This window comes from Apostichopus japonicus, chromosome 8, assembly GCF_037975245.1.
Source record: "Apostichopus japonicus isolate 1M-3 chromosome 8, ASM3797524v1, whole genome shotgun sequence".
In the NCBI taxonomy this organism is placed as follows: Eukaryota; Metazoa; Echinodermata; class Holothuroidea; order Aspidochirotida; family Stichopodidae; genus Apostichopus; species Apostichopus japonicus.
The window spans coordinates 26153168-26175788 of NC_092568.1; the positions used below are offsets into that span (position 1 = coordinate 26153168).

A 22621-nucleotide genomic window follows, 5' to 3' on the forward strand; every position below is an offset into this window, starting at 1 on the left:
AATATGGGAATGTTTGCAAGATATATGCAATCCATCACCTGAAAATCATTAAAAGAACACAATATCTACTGGTCAGCTATCTTATTCAATAGATGTTAAAAGCAACTTACCAAAAAATTAAGTCCAACAACTACAGATTTTGGTGATCATAACAAAGTTTTCCAGGGCAGCACCCCTTTTTGTCTTATTATTTTTAATTTGTTGTTTACCATTTTATACAGGTACTCTCAGTTTCATAAGGAACTATAGGGGGCTATACCCTAACTGTTACGAATATCACAGCCTATAACAAGTAGATACATCTACGACTTACTTTGCAGTTTTGTCTGAACACATGTGACCGCACGGACAGAAAGCATGAGTTGGGGGTTCAGAGTCGACACAGAAACTAGCCTCATTGCCCATAATGAGGGGTTCATACGGTCCAACTTCTCTGCACATCGGACACATCCTCTCTTCCTTTCCCTCTTGGTCCTTACTGTTCCACTCATGAAACCCGTGGACGTGACCGCATTTCAGGTATGCGTAAGGCTGTTTCGAGTTCTCACTGAGCAGCTGTGAGTGAGAGAAGACCACGGTACTTTGATGATGAATAAACTAATGCGATTCACTTACGGCTACTTATTAAATGTACCTCAACAGGAACTATTCTTCCATGTAATTGTAATTCAATTTCTTCTTGTTAAATACAAATTAGTCAATTAAAGGTTTAGAGAATTAACCATCTAATTTTACTTCTAATGAAGGGACACAGCAATATTGCACACCTCTATTCCATGATAAAAATTGTATCTTAAATACGCACTGGAAGGAATTCAGAAAGAATAGAGTGAACAATCCTGATGACTAACTAAGCAGGCACAGATCCTGGGGCGGTGTCCCCCCCATCCCCCACCCCCAGCCCCTCTCCTTTCAACCACCTATATCAAAATATAAGTAGTTATATAAAGCCCAACCTTGCTTGCATGCCTAAGATTACACCATTTCACATCTAAAGTTCCTTTTCTGGGAGAAGACTTACTACTTGGGAGGTTGGCTTCAAGGACCCCACCGCTGCAACCCCTTCTTTTTTAATATCCTGGATCTGCACCTGCTAAGTATCTTATTGGATCAGCCTTTTGAGATACAAAGAACGAAACCAACCAGACTTGTTCACCACTGTTTGTCTTTCCTCTACTTTATATTTTACAGACCTAGTCCCTCTACTTTATATTTTACAGACCTAGTCCCTCTACTTTATATTTTACAGACCTAGTCCCTCTACTTCATATTTTACAGACCTAGTCCCTCTACTTTATATTTTACAGACCTAGTCCCTCTACTTTATATTTTACAGACCTAGTCCCTCTACTTCATATTTTACAGACCTAGTCCCTCTACTTTATAGTTTACAGACCTAGTCCCTCTACTTTATACATTACAGACCTAGTCCCTCTACTTCATATTTAACAGACCTAGTCCCTCTACTTTATATTTTACAGACCTAGTCCCTCTACTTCATATTTTACAGACCTAGTCCCTCTACTTTATATTGTACAGACCTTGTCCCTCTACTTTATACATTACAGACCTAGTCCCTCTACTTTATGTTTAACAGACCTAGTCCCTCTGCTTTATATTTTACAGACCTAGTCCCTTCTACTTTATATTTTACAGACCTAGTCCCTCTACTTTATATTTTACAGACCTAGTCCCTCTACTTTATATTTTACAGACCTAGTCCCTCTACTTTATATTCTACAGACCAAATCCCTCTACTTTTTACTTTACAGACCTGATCCATGTGGGCCATGGACACTGGTATTCAGTCCATTAGCAACACTCCAGGAGGCCAACTTAAATGTCACTGAAAGCACAGTGATAAGTTTTTAGCCCAAGGCAAATATGGTAAATGGTTAGAACGACCTTTTGAAAACAACCAATGTTAATCTTTTAATCCTTTACAAGATCAACTTTTTATTTTCCTGTCAAGTCACACCACTGAAGAGCATTCATCCCTGTCTACTACAATAGACACATCAACTTTGAAGTCGCAATTACTCCACATGCAGTGGCGGAGCGTCCATACAGTCAGGGGGGGGGCATTAGATGCCCCCCGCTGACGGACTCAAATGGACTGCTGGCGCCCTTTTCAGCGTTTTACCACTTTTCACTTATTCCCGATTATTTACTTTTTTATTGCGCTCTCATCTACTTATTGACATTTGTCACATTTTGTTGGCGATGACACCTATTTATTCTTCGTTTATCTGCAAATTAGCAAGGCCAGGAAAGGGTCATTTCCGGCGATCTAGGAAGTATCTTTACTCAAAAGATAGAGAGGTACCTACCCTGCCTACATTTCTGTTCCTAGGTAGTACCAATGTATTGAATCCTATAGGGCACTGTGGTCTTGCTCTGTTGATGTCTTTTCTCAGTTGATCTAGCAGCTCTTGCGTCTGAAATATCAAAATAAAATCATCTGTTTAATAACGTGATAGTGAATCTGCAAGGCAGTTACTGTACTGGAGTATAAAGCAGGGATGCATGCATGCATGTATGTACGCTGTGGAGAAAACCACATTCTTTTACGGCTTATGCTTCACTCCAAGGAGCTCTGACTAACTTTTACAGAATTTGGAATATTCCTTACAACTTGGAAGAAGGAACTTGTGGCTTGCTCATAGATGAAAATCCACCAACTTTCCTTTAGCTGATCTAGACCTCCTTCATGACATGCTGGAGAAAACCTGAGCTTGACCCTACAAACCCCCCCCCCTCCCCCAGTTCCACATCATCTCTCCAACCCCTCTCCCCCCTCCTCCCCAGGTGCTAGTTCCCTCACCAATGGCCTTTCTTCACTACTATTTGTCATTGAATTTGAACACATACCCAGTTTGGCATAATCTCAGTGACTTGTATAGAATACACAAACCTTGCATAACCAGCCATTTAAACATAATAATCTACCATACCACACATATGAAGATGTGTTTATCTGCATCGGCAGTTTCCTCAGGATGCACTACGAAGAGATATAGACTTGGCAAATGAAGACTTGACTTACAGGTGTATGTCTGAGTCCAGATGCTGACCGCCAAAGAAGAGACGCTCCACAAAGATCTATTAGAGTACCATCCTCAAGTATATTGTTTTCACTCTCGACCTGGCAAGTCAAGAGAAGGAAAAAAATGCACAGAGATTTGTAAATATTCATATCAAACTTTCAACAGCTGTTCAAATATGCTGCTTAAAATGACATAAAATGGAATATTTCCTATATATGTAAACTACAGTAGTGGTACCAATAGTATACCGAGGGGAAAGATGGGAAGAAGTGGATGTATCAATTAAGCAGCTGGTTGAGTCTGGTTGCCAGATGAATAATAACTTGACCAAAACCTTTCTAAGTTTTACTCAAAAAGTCAAAATAAGATTGGGATTTAATTGTAAGTATTTTTCACACTGAGATTAATTCATATAAGACATTCTACATGTATACAAAACAATAAATGGAAAATTGAAATACATTCACACATAGTATCATTATTTCCAACATCAATTGAGACCAATCAACTCAAAAACAACAAGTTAATGGAATTCATCGTCATGACATTCTAGTATCAAACAGCAAAAAAGAAAATTTATCAAAATCATCTCAAAGAGCTAAATACATAGACCTAGTTTGACATTGACCTCACAGGATACAATAGTCAGCATGGTGTTATAATTTTGGCTACCTCCCACTGAAGGAGTCAAATCTGTCCTTAGAATAGAGGAGAGTTTTCTGTACAATAAACCCAAAATCAGATTGGGAGCTGAACAGTAATATCAGTCAGCCAATCACAGAGTTCGGTTTTAGAGCAGTTAGTCATCACCCAGTGTGGAATTACTGGAATATAATATAAACGCTTATTAAGGTGGTTTTAACCAATAAATCGACATTGACCCAATAAGTATGTTCACCTAGCAATTAACACCCCACATGCTGTAATATATGCTGTTATAATTGGTTGATAATTGATAATTGATTGAAGGAGGCAAATCTTTCCTTAGAATTTTGGACAGTTTTCTGTACAATTATAACCAAAATCAGATTAGGTGCTGAATAGTGATATCAGTCAGCCAATCACACAGTTTGGTTTTAAAGTAGTTAGGCCGCACCAGTGTGGAAGATAGATTTTATACTACATAACACTTCAGTGGTTTTAACCGAAATTGACAGGTTATAATTGCCCACATGTGCTGTAATCATTAGGCTGCATTATCTTGAAGGATGCCAATCTATACACTTAGAATGTCTGGGTCTCTGGGAGCTGGATTGAGACTTCAATCTGACATATTCCAGGTTTGTCTTTTTCCATATATATACAAAATTTAAAGCAACAGTTTGACAAAAGCCAAAGTAGTTAATAGTAAGTGAATACAAACCTGACAAATACAAACACAGACATTGTCACAGATACAAACACACATATTGTCACAATATTAACATAATTTACAACATGTCTGTATGTCAAGGAAAATTATTTTATCACATTTTTTATTTAAATTCTGTTTTTAAATGTTATTAGCCAAGTTTCATCAAAGAGAGTTCAACAAGAGTTCTTTACTGCTGATGCTACAACATGCATGTTAATACTCACTTCATGCCAATTTTAATCCACCAAATAATTCAACTTTTGATACCCAGATAACAACATAATGACATGATATAAGCTACTGACTGTTAGATTTGTTACCAGCAACAATGTACACATGGCAACAAGAACCACCTATCATATGATTCAGCAGCTGTTATGTAAACAGATGGTTTGAAACAGAGAGACACACTGAAAGCAGCAAGTTGCATTTAATTAATACTAACATGACCATATCCTACTTCCCTCTTCTAGAATCACATACTGTATACTGTAAGTTTTACTCAATTGTGCACTGACCTACATCCATTATGCCATGTGTTTCTTCCAGCCCAACGAGGTTGAATAACAGTAATTTATATACATTAATGACAAACCACTGCTGTTACATTCTATAAATTAACAGTCAGTTTTAAATGAATATGCTTGACATCCCTCCATATTAATTAAGTTAATAACTAATTCTGCGAAACTGAGGCTGACCTGCCCAAAATCTTTTACACAGAGGCGGCTACATACAATAAGCCAGTGCTGAATCTTTGCTAAGAAAGCCTTCCCAGTCTAGCTGGGTTTATCCATGTTTGTTTGGATCTATACATACACACTTACTGCAAGGTTCTAAGCAGCTGTTGTGACAGTAATTCAACAAATAAAATACTCTCGGGTATTTCACTGTTGACAGGAAATATAGTGAACACCTCTAAACTGTCTAATTATAATGCAGAGTCATTCATTTTGACACCAATAATCCATGTTAAGATACTATAAACTGTACACTCTCTCATCTACCTTGATATATGCTGCAATCATCACATTTGAAGTCCGTTAACACTTTATTGCTGAACAATCCATTGTTTTTTTTTGGCCTGCTATTTCGCTTCAATTGGCGGATGATTTCTTGGCGGATGATTTCATCGCTAAAGACCATCGATAATGTTACTGACTCACATCTTTCAACCAGAGTTGAATTGAGTCATCGCATTGAAGAGTCTCAAAAGAGTCGAGATTCTTGCCAATGTTTTTCCCCAAACGTTGTTAGATGTGACTCATTCTTCAGTAGAATGTAATCTCATCAATAACATATAGCACATTCCTTTAATACATTGAGTAATCACATTTCATGATGCAGAGCACATTACGCCATCCTTAACAACATGGAATAGAGCCATAAATTACAGTAAAGAACAGAAATTCTCCTGCCTTTGTAATTAGAAACAACCTGTCTAAAATTGCATGCTTCGGAATGATCTTAAACCCTACAGAATTAACTTGCAACTTCTCATAACCTAATTAGACTTCCTTAGTTTCCTTTTGATGGAGGGGTAGGCTGGAATGGAGACAAGGTAGGCTGGGATAGGGAGAGGATAGGCTGGGTTGGAGAGAGGATGGGCTGGAATGGAGAGAGGGCAGGCTGGGATGGAGAGAGGGCAGGCTGTGATGGAGAGAGGGTAGCCTGGAATAGAGAGAGGGTAGGCTGGGATGGAGAGAGGGCAGGCTGTGATGGAGAGAGGGCAGGCTGGGGTGAAGAGAGGGCAGGCTAGAATGGAGAGAGGGCAGGCTAGGATGGAGAGAAGGTAGGCTGGGTTGAAGAGAAGGTAGGCTGGGATGGAGAGAGGGCAGGCTGGAATGGAGAGAGGATAGGCTGGAATAGAGAGAGGGTAGGCTGGAATGGAGAGAGGGCAGGCTGTGATGGAGAGAGGGCAGGCTGGGGTGGAGAGAGGGCAGGCTGGAATAGAGAGAGGGTAGTCTTGGATGGCGAGAGGGTAGGCTGGTATTGAGAGAGGGCAGGCTGGGATGAAGAGAAGGCAGGCTGGAATGGAGAGAGGGTAGGCTGGGATGGAGAGAGGGCAGGCTGGGATGGAGAGAGGGCAGGCTGGAATGGAGAGAGGGTAGTCTTGGATGGAGAGAGGGTAGGCTGGGGATGTGGTGAGGGTCAGCAACACAAAATAGGTGCTCATGGAAAGAGTACAAGCTATTCATACCATTATTGTGTTTTTCTTTTGCAGTTTGTTTCTGGGACCAACTGCTGTTAGGTCATTTAACTCAACTCAGGAAAAAATACTGCCATTAGTCTTATTACAACACCGGGTAAAATTTAGCCAGTATCGCATCGCAAAAATGCTATACAAAATGCTATGTATACAATATGCTATGCAAACTGCTATCTACAAAATGGTCAAATTTCTTTACAAATCCAACAATGTTGTCAGCATTTTTTTGGCAAACAGGATCCATAGTATTTCAAAAGAGAATTCAGAGACTTCAATAACTGCTACATCAAATTTGAACACTAAACCATTCCCTGCAACACCACTCAATCAATTATAGCAGCCATGATTGATAACACCTACTGTATAAATCATTCTGTGTAGACCTGTTACACATTATAACATAACAACCACATCTGCTGCACAGTTTCTTCCCTTAACATGAGTCGTTAATAAAACTAAAATGAAACACATGAGATAAGATGAGACTACACTTCATCAATGTCATTTGACCAAAGACAAGTACATCAAAACTGTCAGAGTTTTCCTTTTTAATATATCGGGCCTTTTGTATGTTAAAGCATCACAGTGACAACTGACTCATCGATACATGCAATAGTGCATATTTAAAGCAAACTGTTTATCTCAAAATAGTATATCCACCATCCACAAACTGCAGGGGGGGGGGCTCAAAACTTTGGTCGTGCAAATTTTTTGGTGTATCACTGGATTTTTCGAGACCTTGGAAACTTTTATCTATGGTTTTCTGAGCTTGTCCAGAAGAGATTGATAAAGTTATATTTTTATTAACTTCAAGTCCATAAATCCCAGTTACATGCATGCATGCATGCAGAGCTATGATTTTGAGGGGTGGACATCTGGTCAGTTGTGGCTAAGTCCTCATGGAAGGGCCTTACTTGTTGGCCTAAATGTTTGCGGACCACTGGTATATATATATCTATGATATTGTGACTTTTGTTTGGCCGTAGATGTTGCCATGACCTCTCATCTCATCAAGATTGATGGCCACATGCACTTAGATCTCATTACAGAGTGTATGTCTCTTCATTTCATCATCATTATCATCATCACACTAGTTCCTAACTCTTACTGTTAGCATACAGAAGTTGATACTTTACGAAAGCAGCCACAATTGTGTATAACAGTGTAATTGCACTATTTTCATACCAAATCTTCCAGATTCTTAAAGGTCCTTCCTGACACCTTGACCCGACTACCCCTCACCGTTTTTCTTAATCACTGAATGATAAAAGTACTTATCTCTGCTTCTAGCTATCTGGTAAAGAGTTTTTAAAGGCCAGAATTCCAAAGGACTGTTAGGGCCTAAACCATGTGAAATGAATACATCAGTAAAACCTCCTCCATGACAAACTACTCAAACATGCTTATAATATGATAATAAAACTATTTAAGGTTGCAGTAAGGTTTCCAGAACCTATAAATGTGTGGCTGGTAGGACAAAATGGAGGTGAAAGTTTAGCACTGTGTGACCACTTTTTGGTTGATCTAGCAGAATTCCTGGGAAAAGTATCAACACTATAAATTAAAGGTTTATATCTTCCACATGGTTAGCCACAAAACTATTGAAACTAATAAATATATCATGATTTATGGCAATACTTGACCTTATGCTCAATCTGGTGGTCATTTGAGACTAATTAGTCCAAACTGGACATGCCATCACAAATACCAAACCCTAAGAGTGGTCACTTTCCATCCCAAACCACCATTTAATGATACCTATCATTAAAGAGTATGGGGGAGGGAGGGAGGGTGTCTTGCCATCAATTCTATACAGGGTGTGAATAGTTTCAAAGAATATATATTTTTGTGTCTCAACAGGACCACATGCATTATTTAGTTAAAAATGTGCCCTTTGTACTCAAATATCAGTCTTATAGCGATTGTCATGCTTCTGTAAGTTCTGTTGTATGTATAACTATATACATCAAATGTTCTTCTAATGTTTGTATTGCAATTCTCACAGTTTTAAGGTTTTACTACCTGTTCACAAATTAACCTTTAAATATGTATATCTTTGTTACTTGAATTATGCTATACATGCATGCAGTATTATTGCAGTGACAACTGTACAGTGTCTAACTACAACATGGTTAATTTTCAAGGGTTTTCTGGTTGTCAAACCCCTCTTTAAGTTCAAACCAAAACCAATCTTCCTCCAAACTCATTCCTTCAAGCTATTTATTGTCTGAAATGTTGATTGTATCTGATGAAACAAACTTGCAATTTTATTTTCTATTATTATTATTTTATTTTTTATTATTGTTATCTTTAATGATGGTAGTCCTGCTCAGTGCAGAAGCACTGCTTCCAGAGGAGCCCGAAATGGATTTAACAATAGTGATGTCATACATTATTTCAGAAGATGGAAAGATGTTTAGGTTTTAAAATGAAAGCTGACAACATTAAAAGTAAACATAGCATCACCACAGCTGAATAAGCAAATACATTATGCAAGGAATAATTTAGGGTTATATAGAACATAGCAGTTCTAGAAGCTAATCAATTTTGTTGATCATAACATAACAAACAAAGAAAGGTATACAGCATATAGTTAGTTTGTTATACAAACACAAACCACCCTGGCATACCAAGTGAAGCCACAGCAAGCATTGCCCCACTTGGTACATCATAGTAGTTTGTTATACAAACTACTATGGTTTGCTGTACCCAGTGAAGCAAAAGCATGCTTAGCATTGCTTCATGTTACTAAATTTCAGTGACATACTGGCCCCACAAGTAGTTCAGAGCCATGAAACCCACTCTGGCGTGGCCATGGTTCTATAGGCAACAATTTTCAACCCCACTGCAAACTCCTTTCCCCCTCCCCTTCTCAAATCTTTGTGACCAGGGGATTCCTGTCAGTGTGACCATTATAGCATACCTAGCCTAGCAAATTATTGGATCCCTAAACATAGTATTCCCTTTGAAGCACAAAACATCAACAGAGTTGATGTGACTATCTACAGTGTAATAAACAATATATTGAAACTTGTCCATCTACAATATAAACTTTCTTTGATCAATATTTTTCTTATAATAGTTCCTTTCAGTTTCTCTTTCACTTTACTTAGATGGGTTAATACCACACACACAGGTGTCCCCTGGAATAAAGGTGAGATAAATTACATGTAGTTACTATGGACGACTGTCATATCTACAGATCACAGCCGGAACTGCGTGTGGACAAACGGGCAGAATAGAGTAGGAGCGGACTTACAGTAAAAACATGGTATTTATTTTTATAATAATTCATGGTTTTTAGTGGAACAAGGGTCTTCTTTCTCTAGTCCAAGTTGATTCACAATAAGTCTGTATGATGTCAATATGCTTTTAGGTAGTAACCTACAACCTCTAGCAATAGCTACATTGATCAGCTAATCAAGAGACGAGGAAACCTGCAATAGTAGTGCTTGGGGGTCGCCAGGGTTGGGAGACTGGGTTAGGTACAGTAAGGGAAACATTTTGCCAAATTACACTTAAAACAGGTCATGAACATTTCACATGTATACCTTTATCACTATGTTTACTTTCTTTACTGTCTTCTTTCATTGTGTTTTTTCATGCATGTTTTCTATTGAACATCATGGTTCTATAAACTTGGATGCCAGTACTGATGCAGGTACCCCAGGTTGTAAGTTCACAATTAAAACCTATCTGGGTCTTATTTTTCCTTTTTTAATCTCATTACATTTATTTATCCCTTATCATGTTTCCTCCCTCATTCCAGACCACAGACTTTAATCACACCAATATGCCACGCAATATAATTTCCTTTCTCCGACCACAGAGCCTATATAGTGACTGGTTAACATTTTGATGTGACTACCACACAGCTGTTTGCGTAGACTTACTCTTGAGCACTAGATACAGTAATCATTAACAGTTGGGATATGGTTAAAAGTATTTGCATGGTCGAATGATCAAATAATACCCAGGATAATATGTAATGTCAATCTTCTTTCAGGCCTTTTTTTGTTTATTTGTTTGCCAAGGTCATTCCAAACCGGAAGTTATGTACTTAAGCCCATCTATATTCAAGTTAGTGCAATACTGTTAATGAACTTCACACATAGAATTTACCACACAGACTGACTTGGACAATTGACTGGGTTAATGAACACTTAACTACAGAAAGAGAAAGTGTTAGGGACCACCACAAGGAACTAACTACATAGGGTTTAGCCTTCAGCAACTACTTAACAGTGTTGTCTATTGTCTTAATATTCACTGCCACTGCATGTTACATACTGTACTATAGTATATTTGTATTAAACATAGTACTTAAGGTTTTTTTTTTTTTCCTTTTCTTTTAAAGCTACAGAATCAATACTGTAACAGGCTGTAACTTCTGACATCACAGTAATAATCAATTATATTGATAACATGTACATTTACTCTCGAGAGACCACAAAAGTACAGTACGTTGTAGTTTAATGAAATATTTACTTTTTCCTGATTTTAGTGATCTTATCAGATATAGGGATGGATTCAATGAAGCACCCAAGGATGTAAACTGCAAATCATACAAGTCTGTGCGTGTTTCATAACTTGTTTGGTTGGGCACGGGAAATGGTACACTTTCCTCTCTTTAAATGTTACCCAAGATTTATACTAAATTACCACAACCAAATCTGTACAAAATGTGAATGAACTCTGAACCACTGATCTGCTGCCATGCCACGAGTATTATTTAATGGAAATGCTCTCTAGATGGTAGATGCCAGGGCAAAGATGGCAGTGTGACCTGAGAGAGGGTCCTGGGGGGGGGGGCTATGCAAGAATGTTACCAGTTTGTAGCCTATAGTAGATCAGAGTGTGTATGTAAGTATTTATGTACCGTAAGTGGGCAGGTAAATATCGCCATTGGTATGTATAAGAAACTGGCCAATCACACTGACAGGAATAAGTACTGATAAATTGAACATACATATGAATGTCATATGCATGTACTGGATCAAATATATGAGTACATGCAATATATCTCAGCAAGTATATTAATGATTCCAGTTGGTTCAACAAGTCTTAACAATTTTCCATATTAGTATTAAATACATGAAGACCAACCAACTGAAAAATGAACAAAATTTGGGATTGTTATACTTTGTCTGATATGAAACTTTTTTAATATGTCAGCTAATGAACTATTTTGTTGTGGGATTTGGTATAAAACAGTTTAAAAACTGTACCAGTACTATTACACAAAAAGCAACATTTAAGTACCTACACAGTTATTCACAATGTATACACACTGCGAATTCAGATGCGTTCTGATGGGCCACGCCAGGTGTAGTTTTCCAATGGAATTATACTTAATATACTAAAAAAAAATACTTCTGAAAAGTTCCACACACTTTGGATGGTAGAATGTGAAGGAGGGAGGTATATACCCGAACGGGCCGGTTACAGGAAGAGGACTGTGCTACAAAGTTACCAAATGCTCACGACATGGCAGAGCAGGATTGCCCTTATTGTGAGGAGACAGGGAAGTGAGTATCACAAAAGTAAAGATGAGTTTTGATATCAAAAAATATAAATATTGTTTGAATATCAATACAAAAAGCTACTTTGCAGTACCTTAACAGCTATTCATATTTTTAGTTTTTGGAAAAGAAAAAAACCCCATCAAAGCCACACTTTATACTGGCTTGTTCATTATGGACAGACTGCTTAACAAATTATAAATGTTCAAGGCACCTTTACATTATACTATTCCCGCCACAATCATGATATTCACAGCATGGAAGCTGTTTTACTTGCATTCTTGTGGTTTTCTGGTAAACTCATTTCCTTTGGGGGTTTTGAAAGGAACCATACTGTTTACTTGCAGCCACAGAAAAACTCCCAAAATCAACAATAAAATGTAATGGTACCCATATTCTTCAATTGTAGACAAATGTATTTAGCTTCATTTTTATGCATACACTTATATAGAGGCAATTAGACCAATTCTTGACTTCTTTTAAAATCTTCTTTCTACCAAGGCATGTGACAAATTATGAAAATATTCTTTGGTATGTCACTATCTTTTACAATGATTTTAAAAATTCAATCAAAAGCGTCTCTTACCAATTTCCCTCTCTGGGGAGATGACCTGGTTTCTCTCAGCCAGTAGACATTACCACAAACTGACACTTCCCTCCAAACCCCTGGGGTAGAGGTTGCCTGGAAACCCCCTTTGGGTCTCATTAGTAAGACTCCATTTGTTGTGAGCCCATCCATACCTTGTTCTGTCCTCCACTTGCATGCCTTTTCCTGTGGTAACATTTAAAACGGAGAGAGAGGATGCAAAAATATGATCAGAAATCGTCAAATCTGGGAGGAAGGAACATGGCCGAGTCTGTTATTACTGAGAGAAGCATATTGGGGAGAGGGAGTCGGGATGTGAATTACAATATTAGCTCCAAATAAAACTGCAGGAAGCGTTTGTATTCACAACTCATGTCTCTGTCTACGCAGGGATTTTACATACTAGTATGTAATCTAATTACAATAATGATGGACAGGTTTCAACATTTGAATAAAGTACTAAAGTTAATTTTGTCAAAGTCACTATTAATTAACTCAGTTATGCAGCGATTCTCATAGCAGACGATACACAGGTCAATATCAACTTCAAATGATAGAAGGGTATCAACAGTTAGATTTAATTTAGGTTAATTATGTCAACCCACTAATTAACTCAGTTTAATACAAGGCAGATCCTGCAGCAGACTTTAATGAATGCATCTGAGGCTAGCAAATCACTTTTGAATTCTAATAGACAGTTTAATGCATCAAATGGCAACAGATGTTTTATAAACAGACAAGATATAAATAATCACAAGGTCAATAAATTGTTATCTTAATTGCTTACCTTAAGTGTGTAGCCATTTCTCATAGTAAGAAAAGGGCCAAAAAGAAAGGCCAGAAATATAGTTGGCTTTAATGGTATAAATGCCCGTGTTTTGTGCAAGAGTTACAAAAGATTAAGTTTGTTAAACTATACATGAATTTATATCATACTTAAGTTGTTAAGATGATTCTACACCTCATAACTGATACTTAAGTTTGGTAAACTAAAATCTAAAAATGACTAAAATATTGCAGAGAGCTATTTAGTTTAAAACTCGTTCAGTATTATTAAGGTATGTTATAGGTTATAGCCCTTGATCGCAAACGCTGTACAGCCCTTGGAAATATTATAGTTAGAATCATTTCATGAGATTAGTGTAATCCCCCAATGCCTCATCCCCATTCTTCCCTCTCAACAAACCAAAACATTTGACAATAAATCAATTTTATAAAGTATTTGTAAAATATTTTAAATCACAATAAAATTGATGATCATTACCAGATTGGGGAAAGATTTCTTTTATAACGTATCTATAATGTCACTCATACATATTTGATAAGAAAGTGTCATTTTTTTTTCTTTTTTTATTAAACTTACCCCTAGAAATATATTACTTGTTGAGTTGAACCCTGCTGCATAAATCCGTGCATTGTATGGCGGATCACGATCCACTAAAATCCTACAGGCAAACCTGGATATTGTACTCTCTGATATAACAGTATCTTCCTGGCATTTAGCACCTGGAACCGTATCCATGACGATGAAGTCAATGATGGGTTCCGTAGATCTCCCAATCTAGAGAAACATCCAGAAGAGGAAGAGGAGAGAGTTATGTTAGGGTCGATATGACAGCATTCTTTTATAATTACACCATTTTGGTATCGGATTGATAGTGAGAAATGACTTTCACTGGGGAGGGCATGATACCCACCTCATCCACTCTTTTTTTTCACCCTTGATTATACACCCCCCTCAAGTGCTGTCTGAAGTACCTTAGCAAATGTGATCATTATTCTTATAAAGTATCGCACTGATGTGTTCTGTTCACTAGTGACAGATTCATCCATCTAATGTGCAATGACCCACTGTTTGTTGTTGGCTGGCTGGGATGGTGATAAATCATGAATTCCATGTGTAGCGGTATTATATTAATTAATGATAGTGATATCTCAGTAACACAGGGTATAGTATATAGTGATATCTCAGTAACACAGGGTATATATAGTGATATCTCAGTAACACAGGGTATATATAGTGATATCTCAGTAACACAGGGTACATATAGTGATATCTCAGTAACACAGGGTATATACAGTGATATGCTGATAGCTGTGACTCAACGTCTCATACATTAGTACAGTTTGGCTATATACTGTATATATATATACATAATAACTACAGTTTACTTTATATAGTGACATGTCACAGATAGCTCTCTCACAACTATACTGTGGTACTGTTACAGACCATTTCATACAACCTTCACTGAATCAGTGCTTTTGCCACTGTGTTCATGCTTAGCTTTATATTCTATAGGGTGATCTTTCCCACTTGACCCACACACAGTACTGTAACAACTGTTACAGACCATTCTCCAGCCAAATGCATGAATGCATGAACATGTTAGACTATAAGGCAACTGTGTCAGATAGAACTACTAGTATACCTCACTCACACTGTGTTAATTAATGCTGTCTTAATTAGTGTTCCTATGTCCATAGCTATACCTGTACAGGGTAGACTATAGTGACTGAATATGATTGATATCTCCCAGACGACCGAGGCAAAACTCTGGAAAGATCATTTCTCCAGCTTAAAGCCCAAATACAAACTTGTACACAAATGGGGCTATATAGATGCACATCTTCTCCTAATCATGTGCTGTGTTAGTGCTATATTAATTAATCTTCACTGGCTGTAAGTGTCCATAACCTCCTGCCTTCCACATCAACATCACATTTTGACTTAATGAGTGGATGGACAATTTCTCTCACAAACATGTACAGTATATATACTCTATAATACTGTAACAGCCGGGTGTATGTATACATCATCTCTTCCATAGCATGACTGTGTAAATCAGTATATAAGCAGGTGACAAATATAACAACTCATTGCATGCGCTGCACAGTACAGGTTTACAGTACACGTACCATACACACAGTCAAGGGCCTCAAAGGCTATATAATAGATCAGTAATCTCATGCAGCAAAAAATGCTGAATCACTCGTATGAAAGAAAATCTCACTTTTGTTAAGTATTGCCACAATAACTGTGTATATATAGTTTAATTCTGTACTGTAGTGTTTAGTCCAAGTTCCACTTTAGGAAACATTTACTAAACTACAAATGCATACTATGAATTGCTATTGATGTCAGTCAATCACTGACACAATACACACATATACACACCCTGTTTACACTGTGTTATTTCTGAGCAATTATTAATCCATGCACAGTTTACTAACATCAACACACTGGGCACACATGGCTCTGTATCTCAGTTTTCTAATTCTAATTGATAATACTTTTCAGCGTGGCATCTACTGTAACATGCTTCAGGCCAACAAGATCAGACCATTACTGCTATACTGTATGTACAGTATATACTGGACAACCTAAGTCAGCGCCTCAGCGAAATAGCTCACTGTAGATCAGAGTGCGTATGTATAGGAGAGACAGGTAAGAGGGGCAGGGAGTAAATTAACATTTTGTTTGATCCCTGCAATCAAAGCAAGCAAACTTTATCAACAATTACACCCTCAAGATGAATGATATTAATTTCCCAAATGTTTTGCTACAACTGCTACTTGTCAAATATTTTCTTAGTGAAAGCATGACAATGGATTTACAGTAGGAGAACTGTAACATTTTTGAAGTTTCGATCACAAACCAAAAACAGAAAGGTGCCTCCGATTCATACTGAACTGAACGTCTGTTTAACTTTCTCTCTGGAGATTCTTTCCAAACATCTAATCAAGTAAAATTGAAAACAATATTCCTTCCAACCTCGAGGGAAGCATTTTCCATCCCTTGCTAAGGTGTATTAGAATTCCCTGCCAATCTACTGAAAACATCATCTTATTTACAGTTCTGTACATTTCCCATTCAGGGGAGAGAGGAGGAAATTTAGGGCAATGCAAAGAAATGAACAAAGTGAAATGAACAAAGGAAAGGAAGAAAGAAAGCTTGTTTTTTTTTGTAAAATCTGCAAAACACTTCGCAAATCTCAAACTATGTATTTGACTAAAAAGAAATGTCTGATTACATTTCAAATGTAAGTTTTCGGAAAATAATTCCCTAAACTAACAGTCTTAATAAATCAAGGTTGCTTTGGTTACGAGGGGACAGCTGAGTGAGAATGCAAGGTAGATATTTTGACTTCCATCAGAGTCACTCAAATACAAACTTGTTTCACAAATATCTTGATTGGAGCCCTAAGCAAATATTTCTTCGGTGCAGATAGATGCAAAAAACTCTATGTGTGCACAACAAGCTAAAATCTTGGTGCCCACGTCTCGGAAACAAGTTTACATTGGTCATGTATGACAAACCCCCAGTGGGGGAGGAGGGTGGGGGAGGGAGGGAGGGAGGGGAATAGAGAAGGCCACGACAATAAACTACAGTGTTTTTCTCTCTGCATAAACATCAACTGAATTGTGGCATGTAACACTTGAGCATGCTGTGTTTTGGTCTGAACTGCTGACCAGTTAAAAGAGGGACTTCTCAATGCTGTAGACCAATACCTGTAGTTTTTCCTGTTTTCTGATCATTTCAGCTAGCTTTCCTTCCCGGCCCCTTTATCAGTAGAGTTTACATGTAATGTACGTACATGTATACCACCAATTTGTAACAATGCTAAATGTAGCTCTAGACTCATCCACGCTGAGTTATTGCTACCGTAGCATGTCTATAGTCAATATATATACCTTCATTCATCATCCTGCTGCAAACCTTATCAAAACAACCTTGGTGACACCTTCCCTCAGGGTCTAATAAATTAACAATGTACTTCATTTACTAAGAGTATTATCACATATATAATGTATTATGGTGGCAGGATTAAATACGTGTAGTACTCTGCATGCAGTGTTGAGGTTCTTCATCCTCTCTGGTACCTCCATGTAACCTCTACTATGCTAACATGTAGGCTATAGTACTCTATAGAAAGTCTGCATACCCTGTACATATCTCAATATCATAACACATAACCATATACTATACTTTAAGACTGACTAAATTGATTCAATGCTTTCAACATCCGACGGTTCCGAATATGAATATCGTAAATGCCCTGCGCACAGCTACTGTACTGTATGAATAACAAACATCTTTTGATCTTAACATTTCTACATCATGACATTCTCATAGAATTTAAGAAACAATTTAATCATGGTACATTTCTCACTTTTCACTTCTTGCCGATCCACATACATGTACTGTAGCTGTCCTCAAATGCTTAGAAACCTTTATCAAACCACTAAATATTATTACACTATACTGTGCCCAGCTGAAACTTCCCTTGATCACAGGAGTTTGCTGCCAGAGTTCATTATTCAATCAAAATGTCATCTCATGTTCATTCTTTCCTGATTCAAGACATATCTTCACGGTACTTAAATGTACTGTTGTGGAGGCTTCCCTGAATGAGTAAATTTGTGAGGCAGAGCTGTGTCATGATGAAATTGGTTCTCACTTAGACAAATTTAATCTGTTTTGCAGGGGGTTGATGGTAAGGGAGGAGGGCGTAAGGCATGAGGCAGAAAGATTATGGCCATGTATTTATACAGCAAAGTTTAAAATTCTCCAATGTTACCTGGTTCGACAAATTTACAACCTTAATGCAAGCCACACACTTATCAGACTGAACACAGCTATAACACAGATCTCACAGTCTCTAATCTAGAGACATTTGGCGTAAGGTTCCAACCCCATTACCAGTAATGTCCAGTCTACAACCACTCTTCTTAGCGCACGACCAACCAGAGCGTCTCTGAGAGAATTACACTACAACCGTTACATACTGGATCTATTGACTTACCTAATTTCACAACAGATGAGCAAATGCCTATCGTACAGAACCCCCTCTAAAAGATTCCTAAATATTCAGTAGGGCTTAATTGCCAATTAAATGATTCAATGAAGGGAAATTATCTGAGGGTGATAGTCAAATGCTTGTTTAAAGTCCAAACACTAGTGACCATTATGTCTTTCTTACATAGCATATTTGGGGATGATACTGAGATCCTTCAACATTTGCTACTACAGTACTGTATATTACAGTAGCAAATTCACTTCTTTGATAGCCTTTAACCGCTATAGAACTACAGTGCCTTCACAAATTGCCATTTTTGCAGTTGTGCTATTTTCAAGTTCCATTTTGAGAGCTCTCAGCATCTCAGGCTCTCTGGAGGATATCGAGTGTCAGAGATGCAGTTTTTCAAATGGCATGATATATACTTCATATAAGATAAGCTCCCATTATCAAATGGCAAAGATAACAATTCTTTAGAAATTAGAAGGTAATTTTACAACATGACAGACATCAGACAGCATCTCTCAAAATGTAATAAAATATTCAAAACTATCGACTCAAAACATATTATCCATCTACGAGTAGATTTTCCACTTAAAAATACAAGTTTTCAGATTGTTTGAATAAATTTGGTTATTGTTGTTGTTGTTGTAAGATCTAACATTTAATGAAAATCATTGAGTGTCTATACACTTTCATCAATTCAAATGTCTTAACAATTGTTAAAATGAAGGAGGCGAGGGACGGGGAAGAATTCAGAGGGAGAACATTTATCTTTTCTTGTCAGTCCTTAACATATTAAGTCCAGGACTAGGTACAGTACTGTACTGCAATATTTTTTGAAACATTAACTTTGAATTTTAACTCATTTTCAAGTTTTCTATTCATTTGAATTACTGAGTGTGTCCTTATATAATACTGTACCTGACATTCTTAACCCCTGCTTAGGCTGTTTATATGTCTTCTTCTTCTCTTTTTTTCCTTTTTCCTTGACTTTCAATGAACGCATAAATACTGCTTTTAAATTACGAGTGCATTCATTATCTGCTCAAGAATGAAGACAACGAATGTTTTATCATTCCTGCTGAGCTGGAATCTCAATTTTACGCTGTTTATATTATCCAGACTCCTCGTAAATCTACTCTCCTCATTTCTCTCGGCAAAGAAGCAGAACAGGACTTCATTTCTGCACTTTATCATCAAACTTTACTTGTGCTTTAAAAACATTTAATGGAAATGCTAATGATAGCTTGGGTTTTTTTTTTTTTTTTTTTTAACATTTTCATCAAATATATCGTAAATTTTGCGAGCAACAAGAAGGGAGAGGTGAACAAGAACTTACATTTAGAAGCTCAGTTACATCTGCAGTTTACCATTTTTTTTTTTTTTTGCATCAAAATGTCAACAGTATAACTTGTCTAGTTTCAAAGGCTGTCACTACTTACAGTAGGCAGTGTTATGGGGTTAGGTGGCTGGAACCACACTGATAACTTAGAGAAAATGATTCCAAATGAAATAGATGGTAAAATGTACTGTTCTGCTGTTCAGTATGTGTATAAAGAATTATGGTCACACAGATTGGATGGGGAGGGAGAGGGGATAGGAGATGACGTTAGATAGGGAGGAATAGGGGATAAGAGACGAGAGATGAGATTAGATGAGGAGGGAGAGGGGATAATGAGACAAGATAAGATTGGGAGGGAGAGGAGATAAAGTAATGTGATTGGATGGGGAGAGGGATTAGAGATGAGATTGGATGGGGAGGGATAGGGTATAAGAGATGAGATTAGATGAGGGAGATTGGATAAAGAGACGAGATTAGACTGGGAGGGAGAGTGGATAAAGATATAAGATTGGATGGGGAGAGGGATTAGAGATGAGATTGGATGGGGAGGGAGAGGGGATAAGAGATGAGATCAGATTGACCAGAGAGGCTCACACCATCAACCATAAACAACATACACAAAATAGCAGCACCAACAAAGTGAAGCAGATGTTTAATAGCATTCATCCTATTGCAAAGCCCTGCCAAAACTTGATGTTCTTTCGCTGATGTAGTTTTAACTTTAACTACTTTACGAGTCACAAGACAAAAACATTGTTCTATTCCACTGAATCTTTACTTAACTGTGTGATTAATAATGCCAACATGTTGACCACATCTTGGCAGGGTCAACTGTCATTGTTTTTAGTTTAAACAGGACTTAGTATTTGTCATGAGAAGCAAAAATCATCTCAGAAAATGCACAAGTTCAATCAATAGAATACTTTAAGATATTAACATCAAAACAGTAAGCTACATACTACATATTCTAATGCTAATAAACCTCAACCGAATAGCTCCTTTAACATTGTAAGTACCAACAATGGGATAGACAATGACATCACGGAAACAGTGTAAACATTGCAGTCAAGTGCAGTATGTAGGTCTCTGCAACAATAGGCTGAATCCCAAGATATTCCAGGACATATGTACTGGTCCTAATCACACAACAGACAATTTCTTTTAAATTAACCCTGCATTGATAGTTCTCCAGTACGTGGCTAAATGATGCTTGACAAAATAATCTTTAGGAGAGATGACCCCCTCGTGTTTGTAGGATTTGAAGATTTCTGAAGGTAGGCTTCGCAGCTACAAGAAATTGTACTTAGACTGCATCTTGATTGCAGAATTGGCTAGATGTAGTCATTTTAAGAGTCAGCGACTTTGTAATGTTTGCCCTACGACAATTCCATATTAGTGCGGGAGCAAGACCTCTTTCAGATGTAAATACCAAATAACTTTCCATTTCAGGTTTTACTTGCATAGAATACAGTTTCATTTTCTAAACAAGTAACGATCATTCTCTTGTCCCGTAAAACTTGTTACTCAAAGTGATTGCCAGAGGTGTAAATTTATGACGTTAGGGCAAAATTCCAATAGAAACACATGTGATAGGCTTCTAAATGGTAGATTTGGAAAGGAGGAGGACATGGGTCATTGGGGGCGCTCTGAAAGAACGTTATCAGTTAATAGGCTGAGGTAGATAGGTGTGTGTAGGTGATGGAGACAGGTAAGTGAGGAGTAAAGTTAATCAAATGATGCATACAGAGGAAGTAACAACGTATTGCAAAGTAACACCTAAGAGCAGAGGCTACATTAGCTTATATCCTATAGGCATAACTTGATGAAGTGAATGGACAGTGAAAATGACTGGAAGATGCCTTTCCAAAGAGCAAAAGTTCACAACTGTACTTCATCACGAAGGAAGAACACAATGCCCAGGTCAGGGGATATCAACAAGATGAATGATAATACCTGGAGTGTAAATTAAATTAGAGACTGTAAAGGACTCTGTGCCTCTTGATCTACGACGAAAGCTATAGCAGATCTTGTGAGCTAGTTCGCATATATCTGAGAATGCAAGGCAGATCAAGAACTTGTTTTCCCTCAGGGAGGTACAGTTACAAAGCTGACCCCAGACAGGTCCACGTTTGAGAACCGTTGGTGGATCAACACGGACTGAAAGATTACAGTATCATGCAGTTGCGAACTAAAGGTCAAAATGATTGGTTACAAATCAAGTACTAGGTTATTAAAGTTATACAATGCACCTGCCTTTTAGACTCACACCAGTCTGTGTTCGTGCAGAAGTGACACAGGGTCACGTGATTGACCCCAGCATTCAACACTGCAAAATCTTGATTACTCTTGCAGGGTCAGGATCCTACCAAAAGGGAGATCACAACTGCAGGATTCGATCTAGATTTCGCTTTCACAATACTCACATTTGATCACTCTTGAGGTATCACATTCTCCTTGCGTTGTCAAATGAGAACGAGTCTTATGACGTTCATTAATGTTAACTAAATGTCGCTATTTCAGGTCTCTTAGGAAAGAATGGAAACTGCATCACACGGTAAAGATGGAGGAATCTTGCAGCCAAGATAGAAGACAGACTTGTTGTCATGTCTGTTGCTGATATACAAATCCATTCATCCCTTACTCTGCTCCTTTCCTCTATTAAAGCAGCTGCTTTTGTTGAGTACTGGTATACTATTTCATACTAAATCTCCATGACAACAGCTTTCAATATACCTCCATTCCACACGTTTCTTTTCA

General features: G+C 37.6%; 1 protein-coding gene across 1 annotated transcript in view; it reads right to left on the reverse strand.

The window, feature by feature from the left end:
- LOC139971326 (E3 ubiquitin-protein ligase pellino homolog 1-like) overlaps positions 1 to 22621 on the reverse strand; it is a 45333-nt gene that overhangs the window by 5291 nt on the left and 17421 nt on the right. The window contains exons 5-9 of the mRNA XM_071977678.1: positions 14082 to 14279; positions 12719 to 12904; positions 3047 to 3145; positions 2331 to 2438; positions 314 to 555 (exon numbers count right to left, since the gene is read on the reverse strand). Coding sequence (XP_071833779.1) covers positions 314 to 555; positions 2331 to 2438; positions 3047 to 3145; positions 12719 to 12904; positions 14082 to 14279 — 833 coding nt within the window. The remainder of the gene's footprint in view (positions 1 to 313; positions 556 to 2330; positions 2439 to 3046; positions 3146 to 12718; positions 12905 to 14081; positions 14280 to 22621) is intronic.